General features: G+C 43.6%; 1 protein-coding gene across 1 annotated transcript; it reads right to left on the bottom strand.

Moving 5' to 3' along the window:
• Positions 1-1,198: 1,198 nt before the first annotated feature.
• FZD1 (frizzled class receptor 1) lies at positions 1,199-10,956 on the bottom strand. The gene has a single exon (XM_027574428.2). It carries the CDS (start codon positions 8,266-8,268, stop codon positions 6,322-6,324), a length of 1,947 nt encoding a protein of 648 aa, XP_027430229.1. The 5' UTR covers positions 8,269-10,956; the 3' UTR covers positions 1,199-6,321.
• Between the last annotated feature and the right edge of the window lie 4,362 nt (positions 10,957-15,318).

Genomic DNA, 15,318 nt, shown 5'->3' with positions numbered 1-15,318 from the left:
AAGCAAAATAAATATAAACATATGCAAAAGCCTAACAGTTCCTTACAATCTAATGAACTTTAACATTAATTAAAAAAACTCTGTTCATTCCAGGGGAATACTTCTGAGATCTTTTTTAAAACAAAAATATCCACTTAACCTGATTTCATGAGTAGTGAGAACAGGGCTCAGTGGCCAATGAGATTCTTGTAACTATGACCCATTTCCTTAGGAGGCAGAATGCAGAATGGCCGAGATATCGATGTGGTTTGTTCCATTATACCTTCACGTTCCACTCAGCTTCTGTTGATTGGTACTCACTGTGAAGATCAGTTACAAAGGGCTGTGTTCATTGGCTTTTCATCTGATATTAAAAAAGGCTAGCGCTGCAGTGGACTACTATTAATGCTGGACAAGTGACCACCATGGAGCTTTCACTGTATTTGGGGAGCACAATTTAATCCATGAATCATGGTGACCCATCATCTCAGCTTGCATAGAACTCTCCTGGTTTGACCATTGAAAGTCCAACATCTCAAGAAACCACTCAGCCCTGGGCAAGCCTAAACAATGGGTCATCTTATCCGAGTTTTGAGTTTTTGACAGAGGATTTATTGAAGTTAACTTTAAAAAAAAGAAAATGTTTTCCAAGAGTTAGAAAGATAAGGTCAAGAATAGTCTCTAAATCTACTTTTAAGGGAAAAAAAATTCTTTTAACAATCAAGTAGCACTTGGCATTTGGAATATGCATTTAACTAGCCTATATGACTTCCAGGTATTTGCTGCTGTGTTTGTGAAGATGAGCGTTTCCAAGGGCAAGAGAACAATCTCTCAGAGTGCTTCATTTAAGCAAGGACATGCTGCCAACTTGAAAGTAAACGAAGGCCACACTTTGTCTATGGGGGGATCCTGCAGTTATTCCCCTGCAAATTTAAATCAAACAGGTGTTGAGATCTGAAACATGGAGATATCTACAAATTGGAGGATACTTGGTTTCTAAAAAGGAAAGAAAAGAAATCCAGGCCACAAAGAACCTATCTCAAAGCAGCAAGAGTGGTTCCTTTTCATGTTCATCACTATATTCCTAGGAACATGTTTTGTAAGTCGTCCTGTGAATAAAATTTCTTGAGATCTTCACATGAGAAATGCATATTATAAATTTTAAAACTTAAAATTATTGTCTTCAAGTCAATTTTATTTAAAAAAAATAGCATGGGTGTAAAATGTGCAAAATTAGTGCTATTCCAATACTTGATTTTTAAAATTATTAGTTATACAAATATGCCATTCAACTAGTTTATTGATGATTCCTTTAGGAAATGCAGTGTTATTTGAATTATCACTCAAAAATAGACCTCTTTAGAATATCACCATCTTAAAATAAAAGGATTTGTTTAGAGAGATCTCACCGAAAAATATCTTTTCTTCAAGCCATTTAAGAATCTGCTTGACCTACAAGACTGATAACCCTCAGACTGTTCATTGTATGTTTATTGTGGGATGTGCCTATAGATTGTACTTGAGCCAATTCACTACATGAGAAAGATTTCTGTGAGAAATCCTCTTATTTGACCTGTTACTTGCGTCTCAAACCAACTCATAAACAAAAATATCCAACAGGAGAGTCTTAGACAGGAACTTGGTTCTGTAATGGGGTAGAGACAGCTGTCACCATACATCATGATACTACTTAAGAAAATTGGTCTAGAGCTTAACCTGTCTTTTAGTCACTAGGTTCCAAATAAGCTATTTTGTTACTATAATTGTTATGGCTTAATAAATCCATTGTCAAAAGCTATGACCAAAGTGAACAGAAATATTTAAGCCCAACAAGTTTAAGGAAATTGAGTCATGACTGAAGCTCAACTACTGTTTTTCAAATTCTAAGGGCTATTAGCATATGCCAACATTTCAAAATAGAGGTATAAGTCTTAGGAGTCACCAAAAAAAAAAAAAAAAAAAAAAACTTCACCTTTTTTGGCACATATCTTGTAAGACCTCATTTCAAATGTCAGGGCCTTAAAATAAAAGCCTCAAATTTAAGGTAGTATTGCAATTCCTTTTTAGTAATATAACTGGAGAATTCTTCTATGTACTCCGCATCTTATTTCGGCTTCTACAGATTAATCCTGCAAGACTTTGAAATTACTATATTCTGTGAAATATTCAATAACAATATCACTAGCGTCCACCTCAAGACATATGTAATGACCACATTTTGATTCTTAGCTCTCAAGCGCCAGTTACACAGAGTGTTATAATCAGAAATGTATCAGAGATACCCAGTGTGATACCACTGGTTTCAATTAATTGCATGTACATTACATAAATTGTGGCCTATAGCCAATTGACAGATTAGAAAGCAATGAAGGTAAGAGTAGCTGGAGTTGAACACAAACACACACACCCTGAAAATATGGCATCTTCCAAAAAAAATTTTTTTTAAAGATTAAAACATGGTATCAGTGAAAGTGATCTGGAGCCACCCAAGTCCTGAAATGGTTTGTGGTTTTGGCAGTTTTTTTCTTAATTGGCCACCAACTCTTCACTGTGGTCTCTTGTCCTAGTTAAATGCTGGACTTTAGGAATGATGTAACTACAGCAGGAGCCTTCATTGCTTGGAGACGAAAGCACCAGGACTGTAAACCTAGGCTGACAAGTGACTACCCCAGACACACCGAAAAATCTGGTCCAGCTGTTTTGCAAATGTTTGACACTGGCTGGCTCTGAGATTAAAAATAAGACTTTCTGCTCCCACAAAGTTTAAGTAAAAAAAAAAATGGCCTTTTTTTTTTTTTTTTTAAAGAGCATCAGAAGGCTTTCATACTCTGTATACATTTACTATAAAAGCTGAATCAAGCACACCATGAGGGGGAAAATTGACTCCAACTGATAGCCGGTTTAAAAAAAAATAGGCAAATCAGACCATCTGAAAATAGGGTTTGTCATGGAAACAGCATGCTAATGGGACCATATTCCGGGTACCTTTATGGTTTTCCAGGGAAGTCTTGTTTTGCCACTAGTATGGAAAGAAACAAAAGAATACACTGGCTTTCTATATGCTATACAATTTTAAATAAGTTGTTTCCTAAAAACAAAGCCTGATGGTCACCTAAAAATGTCTCTTAAGGCTATTTAAATCCAGCATTATAAAACCTTTCTGCATCAAATTTAGTTACATCATTATAAGGACACCCACAATAAGAATGCCTTATATTTATTTCTTGGATTGAGATTAATAATCTTAAATTTTTTCCCCAGAAATTATCTGATTGAAATACCTAAAGAGGAGACATGTTTTAATTTGGCCTAAGAATTGTTTTTTTTAAAACGTCTACACAATAAAACCTTCTCAGATATCTACTATGGTAGATTGAAACAAAGAAAAAAAGACCATAAAATTGCATCTTGCTACTTAAAGTTGAATGCTGTATTTTCAATTAGATTTAATTTTTTCATTTGTCTTAAAATAATAATGACTTAAAAGACAATTGTGTTATAACCACGAAAGTAACTCGATTTTATCAATGGTCTTCATTTTAGTTCCTTGTCATTTTATCACAAAATATTTTCATGGGAAAATTTAATATAAATATTTTTAGTCTGTAAAGGAATAAGAGACTTGTTTTCCAAAGGTATTTGAGGTTTTCCATCTGGCATTTTCCATTTCTCATAACCTTATTTCCATATTGTAAAATATGTAAGTAAACTTTGTACCTCTATTTTATAAAAATTGTGTATATATATTTATGTATATATGGATCTATAGATATAGATCCATATATACATAAGTATATACACACATATACACACTATATATATATATATATAAATTCTGACTAAGAGTAGACCAACTAGATAATTTCTCTGGAAAAGGTTCCTCGAACAATATAAAAATGGGTTCTTCTGAAGCAAACAACAAAAACAACCTTATACGCCCAACTACTGTTTAAAATGCTAATAAACACACAGTCCGTTAACCATTTATTACCCACTTATGGTTTTGGAATATCCAAGATTATAAAAAAGACAGTACCTCAAAAAAATCGTGACCAAGGTGGTGCCTGATGATTTAAATAAACCTCCATATTATAAAAAGTCATGTAAATTTACCCCTTGAAAGGAAAAAAGAAAAGCTTTAATATTAAAATTAGAGTTCTCTTTTTAATTATCCTCTTTGAGTAAAGAAATAATTTGGAAACTTCTATTTTATATCGCTACTGTCATGAAAGCAGATGTTGCCTAGGAACTTGGCAATGTCAGTCGCAACACTGCAAGTAGGACACTTCTTTAAGGGCTGGTGTGAATGTGTAAGTAAGTATATGTGCTGCCGAAGCGAGCACTGGTGTGAATGCGTAAGGACAGACTTTTTCATTGAATTCCTGAATTTATATACTCTGGGGTTGGCTATGAGACACTATAAAATGCAAAGATAGTTCAGACAGTTCCAGCTCTATTTTTCAGGCACAAAAACCATATAATTTTGTACAAAACTTTATTTGTGAAATTAAAAATATGGTATTTTATATATATATATAAACTTCTATTCCTCTATAAATATAGATGATTTTGTGAGAGTGAACAGAATGCATACCAAATCCAAAGACCATTGTCATTTTAGGGTATGACAGACATAGATAAATTTAGGTCCTAAGTACCGGCATTTTGATAAACTCTTAAAATTTAAAACAATACAATCAGAAGGACTGCTTTCCTCCTCTCTTTCACAGAGAACTAAAGTGAATATTTTTAAATGGCTTTGAAAGATTTACATTTGACACATTTCTGTAAATCCAAAAAGGAGCACACAGGATTCAATGCAGGAGAACTGCACACACTTTCCCTTTACCATGCATGCCCATATTTTGTTTGTTTCAGGAGCTAACCCCATCAATTATTCCACCTTCTTTACCTCCTGGCATCTTACAAGGTTATTTTTAGTGACGTGGATTGTTCCTCCCTCAAAATGTGTTGCTGAATAATCATCATCATAACATGTTGAAAAGTATACAACTTTTACATTGTAAAGTTTCTCATATACGTCTAATTATTATTTGGTTAAAAGAAAGGAGCACTTCATTTGGAGGAAGTCCATTACACCGAAATCTCCTTCAAGTTTTCCTATTCAGCTTAGGTCCTGCTGTCCTCTTAAGGAAAGCAGAGATCAACTCCTTAACAAAGCTTTCCAGGTGACCGAATGTTTCCATTTTACAGGAAGGTAAAACCGAAATGCGGGCTCTCAGTCCTAGAGGCAGTTTGCCAGGCATCAGTATGCAATTAGAATTAACACTTTACAACCCCCATCTTCAGTCTCTCCCAACCCACACAAAGCTTCGTGCCTCTTCCCAAATCTCGGCAACCACATCTTTCCATGACGTGGGCCAAACCCATACCAGGTTTTAGACACTAGAGAATGAAATGAGCTCATCCCCCAAAAATTAGACATGAAAAAGTTTGGCAATGGTTATCCCACTCACCCTCTAACCAACTTAGGTGGAAGGAGGGAGTGCCTGGGAGTCGGGAGGCCAGTGCGGAGGAAGGCCGGGACTGCCACAGCCCATGTCCAGGGGGCCTCCTCGAAGCCACGGGGTTCTGGACGGTGAAAAATTCAGTTTCGGATAGTCAAAGGGACAAGGCCTTCATAATCTGCCCCCCTCCCCCCACAAGGAAACACCTGGGATGGGCAGAGGCCTCCGCCCGCCCCCCTCCCCCCCGCGATTTGGAAGCTCCGTGGAGTTCTGTATCTAAAGAGACCTGACCCCAAGCACTGAAGGGAAAGGGGGGAGTAGAAAGAGGAGGCGGGAAGTGACCCGGGCCCCTCAGTCCCAGACGCACCCGGACTGCCGCAGGGAGGGGCGCGCCAGAACAAGCGAGAGCACCGCGAGCTCCCGTTTTACCTCTGCAGTGCTTCGAAAAGGGAAAGAAGGAAAAGCTTCAAATGGTTAAACGGCCCTAAATAATTAAAATTTAAACAAAACCAAAAAAAATGGGGGGGGAGAGAAAGAAAAAGAAAAACGCGTGATCGGTCATTTAAATACAAATATACTTACAAAAATCTTACACAGGCTATTTACAATCATAAAAGCGTACAGTCCTGGTACCAGAGTGTGAGAACGAGAGAGGTCTGTCTATCCCCCCTGCTGTAGTCGGGCCCTCCAGTCCGTTTGCCCCCAGGGACGGAAGCTTTTGCAGGAGCTGTGCTGTTAAAAAGGAGCCTGCGAAAAGTGAACGGCTAGTGAGGAAGCCTCAAGTAGCCAGGTTTGGCAAGGCTTCCACAGGGCCGGCTTTATGGGGATGGCTGGGACGAAGCCGACGGCTGGGAATGGGCTGAGCCCCTGGGTGTCAGACGGTGGTCTCTCCCTGTTTGCTGTTGGTGAGCCTGGTATAGAACTTCCTCCAGGAGTTGAGGGTCTTGCCGGACCAGATCCAGAAGCCTGACGTGATGCCCACGATCAGCGTCATAAGGTACTTGATCATGAAGACTGTGAAGTCTGGGCTCATGGGCGGGTGCGGCGGGGCGCCTCCACCCGCCTGGAGGTGGGGGCAGGGGATGGCATAGCTCTTGCAGCTCTGGGCCACCCAGCTGCGCTCCCACTGGTCCCGGAAGGCCTGCTCGTAGAAGTAGCAGGCGATGACGATAGTGGCTGGCACCGTGTAAAGCACGCTGAAAACGCCGATGCGCACCATGAGCTTCTCCAGCTTCTCGGTCTTGGTGCCGTCGTGCTTCATGATGGTGCGAATGCGGAAGAGGGACACGAAGCCGGCCAGCAGGAAAGACGTGCCGATGAACAGGTACACGAAGAGTGGCGCCAGCACGAAGCCGCGCAGCGCGTCCACATTGTTGAGCCCCACGAAGCACACCCCGCTCAGCACGTCGCCATCCACCTGGCCCAGCGCCAGGATGGTGATGGTCTTGATGGCCGGCACAGCCCAGGCGGCCAGGTGAAAATACTGCGAGTTAGCCTCGATGGCTTCGTGACCCCACTTCATGCCCGCTGCCAGGAACCAGGTGAGCGACAGAATCACCCACCAGATGGAGCTGGCCATGCTAAAGAAGTAGAGCATCATGAAAAGGATGGTGCAGCCCTCCTTCTTGGTGCCCTGCGCCACTGTGCGCGCCCCATCCTCGGAGAACTTGTCGTTACACACCACTCGGTCCTCCAGCAGGAAGCCGGCGATGTAGGCCACGGCCACTGCCGTGTAGCAGCCCGACAGGAAGATAATGGGCCGCTCCGGATAGCTGAAGCGCCGCATGTCCACCAGGTACGTGAGCACCGTGAAGAGCGTGGAGGCGCAGCACAGCACTGACCAGATGCCGATCCAGGTGCGCGAGAAGCGCAGCTCTTCGGGCCCAAAGTACATGAGCCCGTACACCTTGGTCGGCTCACAGGGCGCACCGCAGTCTTTCTCGCCCAGGAAGTGGTAGTTGAGGTAGGAGGGCACCTTGAGGGCGCGCGGGCACGAGAACTTGCCTCGCTCCGACGCGCCGGCACCCCCCGGAAAGCCTCCGCCACGGTGCCCCCCCACGCCGTGCTGAGGGTTGCTGGTCCAGAACTCCGGCAGCAACGAGGGCGTCGGGGTGCCCTTGTCCGACGTGTTCTGGCCCACGCACAGCTCGCCGGCGCCGTGCACCGGGAACTTTTCGCACTTGAGCGTGTCAGGCCACTGGAAGCCGAACTTGTTCATGAGCGCCTCGCAGCCCTGGCGCGCGCGCTCACACAGGGAGCGGCAGGGCGGCAGAGCCTGCTCTAGCACGGTGCACACGGGCGCGTACATGGAGCACAGGAAGAATTTGAGTTCCGCCGAGCACTGCACCTTCACCAAGGGGTAGAACTGGTGCACCTCGAGGCCCGCATCCTCTTGGTTCGTGTGGCCCAAAAGGTTGGGCATGATGGTCTGGTTGTACGCAATGTCCGTGCACAGCGGGATGGAGATGGGCTGGCAGTAGCCGTGGTCCGGGATGGAGATGCCTCTCTCGCCGTTGTACTGTTGCCCGCTCTGCTGCTGCTGAGGCGGCGGCGGCGGCGGGGGCTGCTGCCCCGGACCCGGCCCCTGGCCCACCGCCTGTCCCTGGACCCCCAGCAGCAGCGGAGCCTCCAGGAGCCAAAGCAGTAGCAGGAGCCGGCGCGCCAAGCGTCCAGAATCAGCTGGGGGGCGTCGGCGGCGGCGGCTGTCCGCGTCCCCGCTCCCCTCCGCCACCCGTCCAGCCGGGAGCGCCCCGGCATAAAGTTCCCAGCTCGCGCGGCCGCCGGCGGCCCGGGACTTCTTAGGCGCCTCCTCTTCAGCCATACTTTCTCGGCTCCTTTCTTGGCGCCGCCCGGCTGCGGCTGGCAGTGGCGCAGCCGGCGGCGGCTCCCCCTGCGGCCGGGGAGATCTCCTCCGCGCCGGTGCCCTCCGTCGAGCCCGAGCCGCGCTCAGCCCGCTCCCCCGGCTCCCGCTCCGCGTCCCGCAGCCGCCGCCGCCGCGGAAACTTGCGATTCATGAAGCGTGGGCGGCGGGGAGAGCCCAGGTGGCTCCGGCGCGCCGGGGTCGCGTCCTGCCTTCCTGGCCCTTGGCTCGCTGGTTCCCGGCTGGCGGCGCAGCGCTAGTGGCCGCGGCGCCGTAGAGCGTACAACTCTCCGCAGCCCAGCGGCCTCGACTCCCCCCTGCGCCTCCGCCTCCTTCTCCGCCGCCGCCGCCTGACCATTTGTGTCAATCCCTCAACTCGTTCGCTCTCCTCTGTCGCGCGCGCCCTCGGACCGGTTTCCAGGCGCCCCGCAGTCTGTCTTTCACCAGGAGGGAGGAGCCTTGAAACCGACGCGGAACTGGAGGTTCAGGGACCGTCGCCCAATCGCGGCACTGGCTTCCCGGCGCAAAGGGCGCCTGCTGCCTGCCTCCCTGAGCGAAAGTCGGCGGCGGGCGGGAGGAGAAGGGGGCGGGAGGAGGAGGAAGTAGTAGCGGTGGCCGAGGCACCGCTCAGGCACAAAGAGTGGGTTTGCTATGAAGCGGGACAGGCTTGGTTGCCTTTCCTTTTGCGGAAGAAAGGGCGAGGACTAGTGGGAGAATGGTCCCATATGCTGTTGGAGATAATGAATAGGAGTCGGCGGACCCCGGGACTTAGTTTTTCTTTTCTTTTATCCATTTTCATGTTTAAAAATCCTGCTCTTAACGCTGGTTACAAACAGCAAACCGAGCGCAGCCATCAGAACAGATGCCTTTGACTTAAGGAGCGCACGGCTTTCTTTGAGTTTCTGTCTGTCGAGGTTTTGTTTAAAATATTACAATAATAAGTCCTAGAGCTCTCAGCCTGGGCTTGGCGGGCTTTGGATGCGCCATTTCCCCAAGGAGGAGTTCACGGGATCGCTGTCAAATGAAGAACAACAACAAAACACAAACACAAACTTTGACGGAATTGAAAAAAGTAAAACCAGATGCGCCGTCCGCTACTATTATCCTTCTTGTTGTCCTTTTTCTCCTCTTTAATCAAGTCAGAAACAGAAGTAACGGAAGGATATCTATTAGATCTTTAGAGAGAAAATCTTGAGAACCCGACGACCTCTCTTCGGAGCGTCCTCGCTGCCCGGGACGGCAGAAGTGCCTCGGACCGGAGCAGACGCATCGCTGGCGAACAGCCTGGGCTGTTGGGGAGCTATTAGGAGCCTTCCAAAACCCGGGGACGCCCATGGCGCAAGGGCCACTCCTGGGAGTGTCAGATCTGGGCCAGTTAGGAGCCACAGGCTGGGCTGCAGCGTGGTGGTCTTCCACCGGTATGCGGAGCTGGGGATGCCAGTTTAACAAACAATACAGAGAAGTCTGAAAGCAAAAGAGCTGACTGCACATTCCCTTCCTAATTCTAAACAACACAATCCATCTCAGCCTGCTTGCATTCTTGTTGTCTTCTGCCTACGGTTTTTGTTTGTTTGTTTGTTTGTTTTTTGTTTTTAATGATGCTTTAACGAGGTGACTCAGTTTTATCAATGAAGTGCCATTGTATTATTAATTCCACCTAGGATTTGTTGGCCTCTGATTAGACTCTCGGGATACTTTTCTACAGTTATTTGCTATCTTTTGTTTATCCATTCATTTGTTTAATACACACTTAGGAAGCACCTCTTATGCTATAAGTGATACTAGGTAGTAGAATACAAAGATGTGTAAGACATGGCTCAGCCTTACAGGAGGCCAAAGTGCAGTGGGGCATAGAAAGGTAGATCAGTTAGCCTGTTGTCCATCTCAAAGCTGAATGAGCTCAGCGGAGGAGGGAGGCAGCCAGCCAGTGGAAATGGGTAAGTGTTCTGATAGAGAGGTGGGTGGAAGGTGCAAAAGACAGAAGCTCTGAAGTACTTAAATTGCTGAAGGGAGTGGGGGTGAGGAGTGACTGTGGCTGAGATATCGTAAGGAAGGCAGGAGAAAGTTTTAGTCCATACTAAAAAGTTTGGGCTAAACAGTATACAGACAATAGGGAGCTTTTGAAGGGTCACTTTCTCCCACATACGCAGGGTGGGGGGTGGGGGTCTCAGAATGGCTGTGAAAGATGGAACCTGGGGCACGCTGTCACTTGGGAAGCTTGAACATTAGTCTAGACATCAAGGTCACCACTTGAGATGGGTGGTACTTGTACCACATACTAACAGGGCACTGTGAATTTCATCACCAAGCATGTTGGTGTCTCTCAAGAATGTGTAGTCGTATCTTCACCCATTAAACCAAAATGACATCTGTTTGTCTCAGATACATATATTATTGTTTTTCAAACAGTCATGGATGTAGTAAATTCACAAAATATATATTTGTTTTAAAGCACTTCTGGGTTCCTAATATTTTTTAAAAAGAAAATGCAACAGGTACTAAATGTACAACAGGTATCATATGTGAGTGTGTGTGTATTGACAATAATTCATGAAAAATTTTGTTATTGAAAAGAAGGTGCTCTCTGAGATCCTTTGAGCACTCATAGTCCATAATTGTTCATTTTACCTTCCAGCATCCTGGCCTACCAGTTTCCCAGGGACACTTTTTCTCTAGCCTTCTGTCCTGATGTTCATTCTTCTGCTGATAGCATACCATACTTAGAAACTTTACCAAGAAACTTTACCAACATCTTCCTTCTACCATTCCTGTCTTGTAAAGACCTATCTTGTGTTCCATTCTCTCAAGGTCACTCTTGGTGACTGGCTGAGTGAAAAGTGAATTTATTCTAATGTGTTAGTTACCAAGAAGCATCACATGCATTAAGCATCCACCAACACCACTGCTCCAAACCCTCTTCTCCCCCACAGGATGGGGCACAGGGAATAAGGCAGAGTGTTCAGTTCTGTTCCTCAGAGTAGGTGACACTCTCCTGCTTCAAAAGTTGTTCTATTGAAATTCTTGAGCTTATTTTATCTTCCACTGGACAGTGAAGTTTACTAGGGAGGAGGCTCAGAAATGCTATTAGAATTAAAAAAGAAAGAGAGAGGGGCGCGTAGGTGGCTCAGCCATTAAGCGTCTGCCTTCAGCTCAGGTCATGATCCCAGGGTCCTGGGATCGAGCCCTGCATCGGGCTCCCTGCTCAGCGGGAGGCCTGCTTCTCCCTCTCCCACTCCCCCTGCTTGTGTTCCCTCTCTCGCTGTGTCTCTCTCTGTCAAATAAATAAATAAAATCTTAAAAAAAAAAAAAAAGAAAGAAAGAGAAAGAGAAGAAAAAAAGTATTTTTTTGCCAGATCATGGAACTAGAAGGAACTAAAGATATCACCTAGGAACTAGCTGATTTTCTCCTGTTTATAATGAAAAACACTAGACCCAGAAATGTTAAGGGACGAACTTCAAGTAACTGGCCTTGTTTGGTTTGAATTTCATTAGATGCTTATTTTAGCCCTTTCTATGTTCTTCTGAGTAGTTATCATTCTTTTAATTTTTTTAAAAAGTCAGTTTTTTGCAGTTCTCTCTCGGCGGATTGTGTAAAAAAAAAAAAAAGACCTTATAAAACTAAAAAAGAAATCTTTTCCTGAGAGTTGTCTTCCAAAGTTAAAAAACCCTAGATTTTCTATTTATTTTACACCAATCCAGTATTTCATTTATTAAACCTTTGTGGTATAGAGGAAGCTATTAAAATCAAGAGCAGTTCAGAGTTGGAACTAATGACAATTAGTGTTATAGAAAGTCTTTTGGGGAGGTAATGCAGGCTATGGATAAAAAAATGTTAGAAGAGAAATATGAGCGGCCTGTTTTTACTTTAATCTAAAATATATTATTTTCTCAGGATGTGGAAAGGTTTGAGATCCACAGATAAAAAATGACTAAATAAGTATGAACTATTATGAACTTTGTAATAAAAATATTTCAATTAGGCAAGAACTATAAACATAACCCAGTTCCTCCTCGATATCGGTTCTTCAAGCTTCAGACTCTGTCAAGTCTTCTTATATCAAAGATCTTGTTTTATCAGGCCTTTCCCAAATCTTCTGAAGTTTCTCCAGACTGCTTATGTCAGGCTGAATATGGATAATTACCAGGGCTAGAGATCCAGTTCCAATTACATTCACTTGAGTGCACATGGACACGCAAGCAGTTAGGTGAATACTCCACATGCAACCTGGCGGACCTTGAACTTTTAGGTGAGTTGTTTTGTTGCTGGCTTGTGGGTGGAAGGCTTGAAGTATCTTTGTTGAATAACAGATATAACACGGGGTAAGGCTATATTTTTGAGCATCAATCATATGTATCTGGCATTGTTTTTCTTAATGTACCCTACATTTTGTCACTTAAATTTTACCACTCTTTGAAGTAAGGTACTAATTATTATCTTCTTTTAATAGATGAAGAGTCTAATGCTCAAAGTAGTTAAGCAACATGTCTAAGGGTCTATAGCCAGTAAGTACCAGAGTAGGCCTTGTGTCTGACGAAAGTCTATGGGCTTCCATTGAGTAACAGAATATGAATACGTCTACTCCTAAAAATCATAGAAGAAAATGTGGTTTCTGAGATGTGCAGATCACGGTAATTCCTCAGTATTTAACATAGTTTTCTATGCCAGGATAATAGGGATATCATTGCTGGGACCCAGAATGTAAATATTTTGCTTGACATTCGTGCTCTGTGGAATGCAGTTTGAGAAATGCTGGGTTGGACCTAATATAGTTTGAACCTATAAGACATAATATAGTTTGAAACTCTAAGATTGGACTCTCACCTCTGTATCTCACCTGTCAGGAGTTCACTCTTTTCTTTGAATTCCTAGTGAAGTGATATTGATTGGTTAGGGAGATGATAGTGATAGAGAAAACTCAGACTATGCTATTCCCTCCTACCTGGGAGGCATCACCTAGGAGTCTATCATACTGCCTTTGCAGGGACACTGGAAGTTAGAGACGCTGCCTGAGCTTTCACACTAGATCTCTACCTTATTCCTTCTTGAATTTCCGACCCAGGAATTTCTGCATAAGCTAATACTTGTCTTCCCAAACATCTGTATTCTTTTGCAACAATTCTAAAACTAAGTGTCTTTTCTTTGTTCCTTTTTTCCTTCATTCTCACACAAATCTGTACTTGACATTGGTGGGATAGTTTTTGGATTCATTTATACACAGAGCCTCAATTTAGAAACTCTCTTTGAAAAGTCCATCTTTTTAAAAAATATATATTGCTTTTCCTAAAACAACCTATCAAAAGAGACAATAAGTTTGATTATCTTGACTTTTATCTTACAGGGCACTTATTGCTGACTCATAGTAAGATCCTAAACTGACTTATCTATTGACAGTCAGCTATAACTTGCTAGAATGCACATTTTGAACATAGTAAGACTCCATAATTTAACATGGATGGGTATATTCGGTAGGTCTAAATATGAATTGTGGATTATTTGTACACAAATCTCACAAAACCCATTTAAAAAATAGAAGTATAGAAGGAAAGAGAAATCACCATCACTGAATTATCATCAACAAGCTAGTATAATAATTACCCAAATTCATCCTGTAAATCAAAGATTAAACTATAAAAGAAGACTTTGCTAAATACATTACTTAAGTCTCAGTTTCTCCAAAGACCAGATGCAAAGAGCCATCTCATGACTCTGCTTTAATTAGTCTGTTGTCGTTAGGCAATTGGAAATAGTGTATACTCTGGGAAAACTTTTGCAAAACATATAGGCATTTGTAATGGATTTAAAATGTAGTCCTTCTGTGAGGCCCTGGGCAAGAAATATAGATGATCCCTTGTAAATTAAAACCATATGTTTCATGAGCTGAAAGAGGCCTCTCTGATTGGCTAAGATGTGGGGAGCAGAGTTTGGAATCATTTTGGTGCTGAAAGAAGTTTTTAAGAGAACAAGTAAAACTTGTGCCTCCGTAAGCAAGCCTTTCTGCTCTCATTTCTGGACAACCTGACATTTTTTTGTTGGGGGGGGATAATGTTGTGCATCTTTTAAAACCATAGTGTAATCAAATTGTTTTTCGTTTGTTTGTTTATTTGTTTCTTGCCTTAACCTGAAATCTTCTGGCCAAAGGTAACATGGAAGTCAATCCATGGTTTCTAAAGTATTAGTAAAAATTCTTAAGATAACATCTTTGGGACTATGATTAAGAACAAATGGAACATGCAACCAGGCATCTCATTTCAGATCTGACAACATTTCTTTGGCCAGGGGGTAAAGAACAGCACCCGGCTATTTGTACTTTATTAGACATCTAAGGCTAAAAAGATCCTAATACTTGAAAAAAAGTAAAAGAAAAAGAAAGCATTTTTCCCCCATGAAAGTTGTCATCATCATAGTACCTGACTTAATCTTCACAACAATACTGATGGAGATAGCAAGATGATGAGCTTCAGTTAAGAAGCAGAAATGGAAGCTTAAGACATTGCCTTGCTCAGGGGCGCCTGGGTGGCTCAGTCCACCGAGTGTCCAGACTTCGGCTCAGGTCACGATCTCAGGGTCCTGGCATCGAGCCCCCGCATGGAGCCCCTACATGGAGCCCCGCATCGTCGAACCCGAGCCCTGAGCCCCAAGCCCCGAGCTCAGCGGTGAGCCTGCTTCTCCCTCTCCCTGTGCCCCTCCCCCTCCCCCTGCTCATGTTCTGTCTCTCTCAAATAAATAAAATGTTAAAAAAAAAAAAGACATTGCCTTGCTTACACAGTCTGTCAGTGGGGAAACCAGAATTCCAATGCAGTTACCACCTGCATTACCACAGCAGCATGCCAAGGGAAACAAGATAAATTCCCTAGCTTTTGTAACCTAATTAAAGAAAGTTCATTAGAGGATAGAAAATTCTGCTCAAGAACCTAGCTCTAAGTTATTTGGATGTTTTAGTATAAAGGATATCAAACACCATAGGGCAGTGTCAGATGGCCATTTCTAATACCCACCCATAATAAGAACCA

This window comes from Zalophus californianus, chromosome 12 (genome assembly GCF_009762305.2).
Source record: "Zalophus californianus isolate mZalCal1 chromosome 12, mZalCal1.pri.v2, whole genome shotgun sequence".
NCBI classification, from domain to species: Eukaryota; Metazoa; Chordata; class Mammalia; order Carnivora; family Otariidae; genus Zalophus; species Zalophus californianus.
The sequence above is the reverse complement of the archived record's forward strand: the minus strand, read 5'-3'. Positions and strand labels throughout refer to the sequence as shown.

Coding starts and splice junctions, on each gene's coding strand:
- FZD1 (XM_027574428.2), bottom strand. CDS start 8,268: ATGGCTGAAGAGGAGGCGCCTAAGAAGTCCCGGGCCGCCGGCGGCCGC.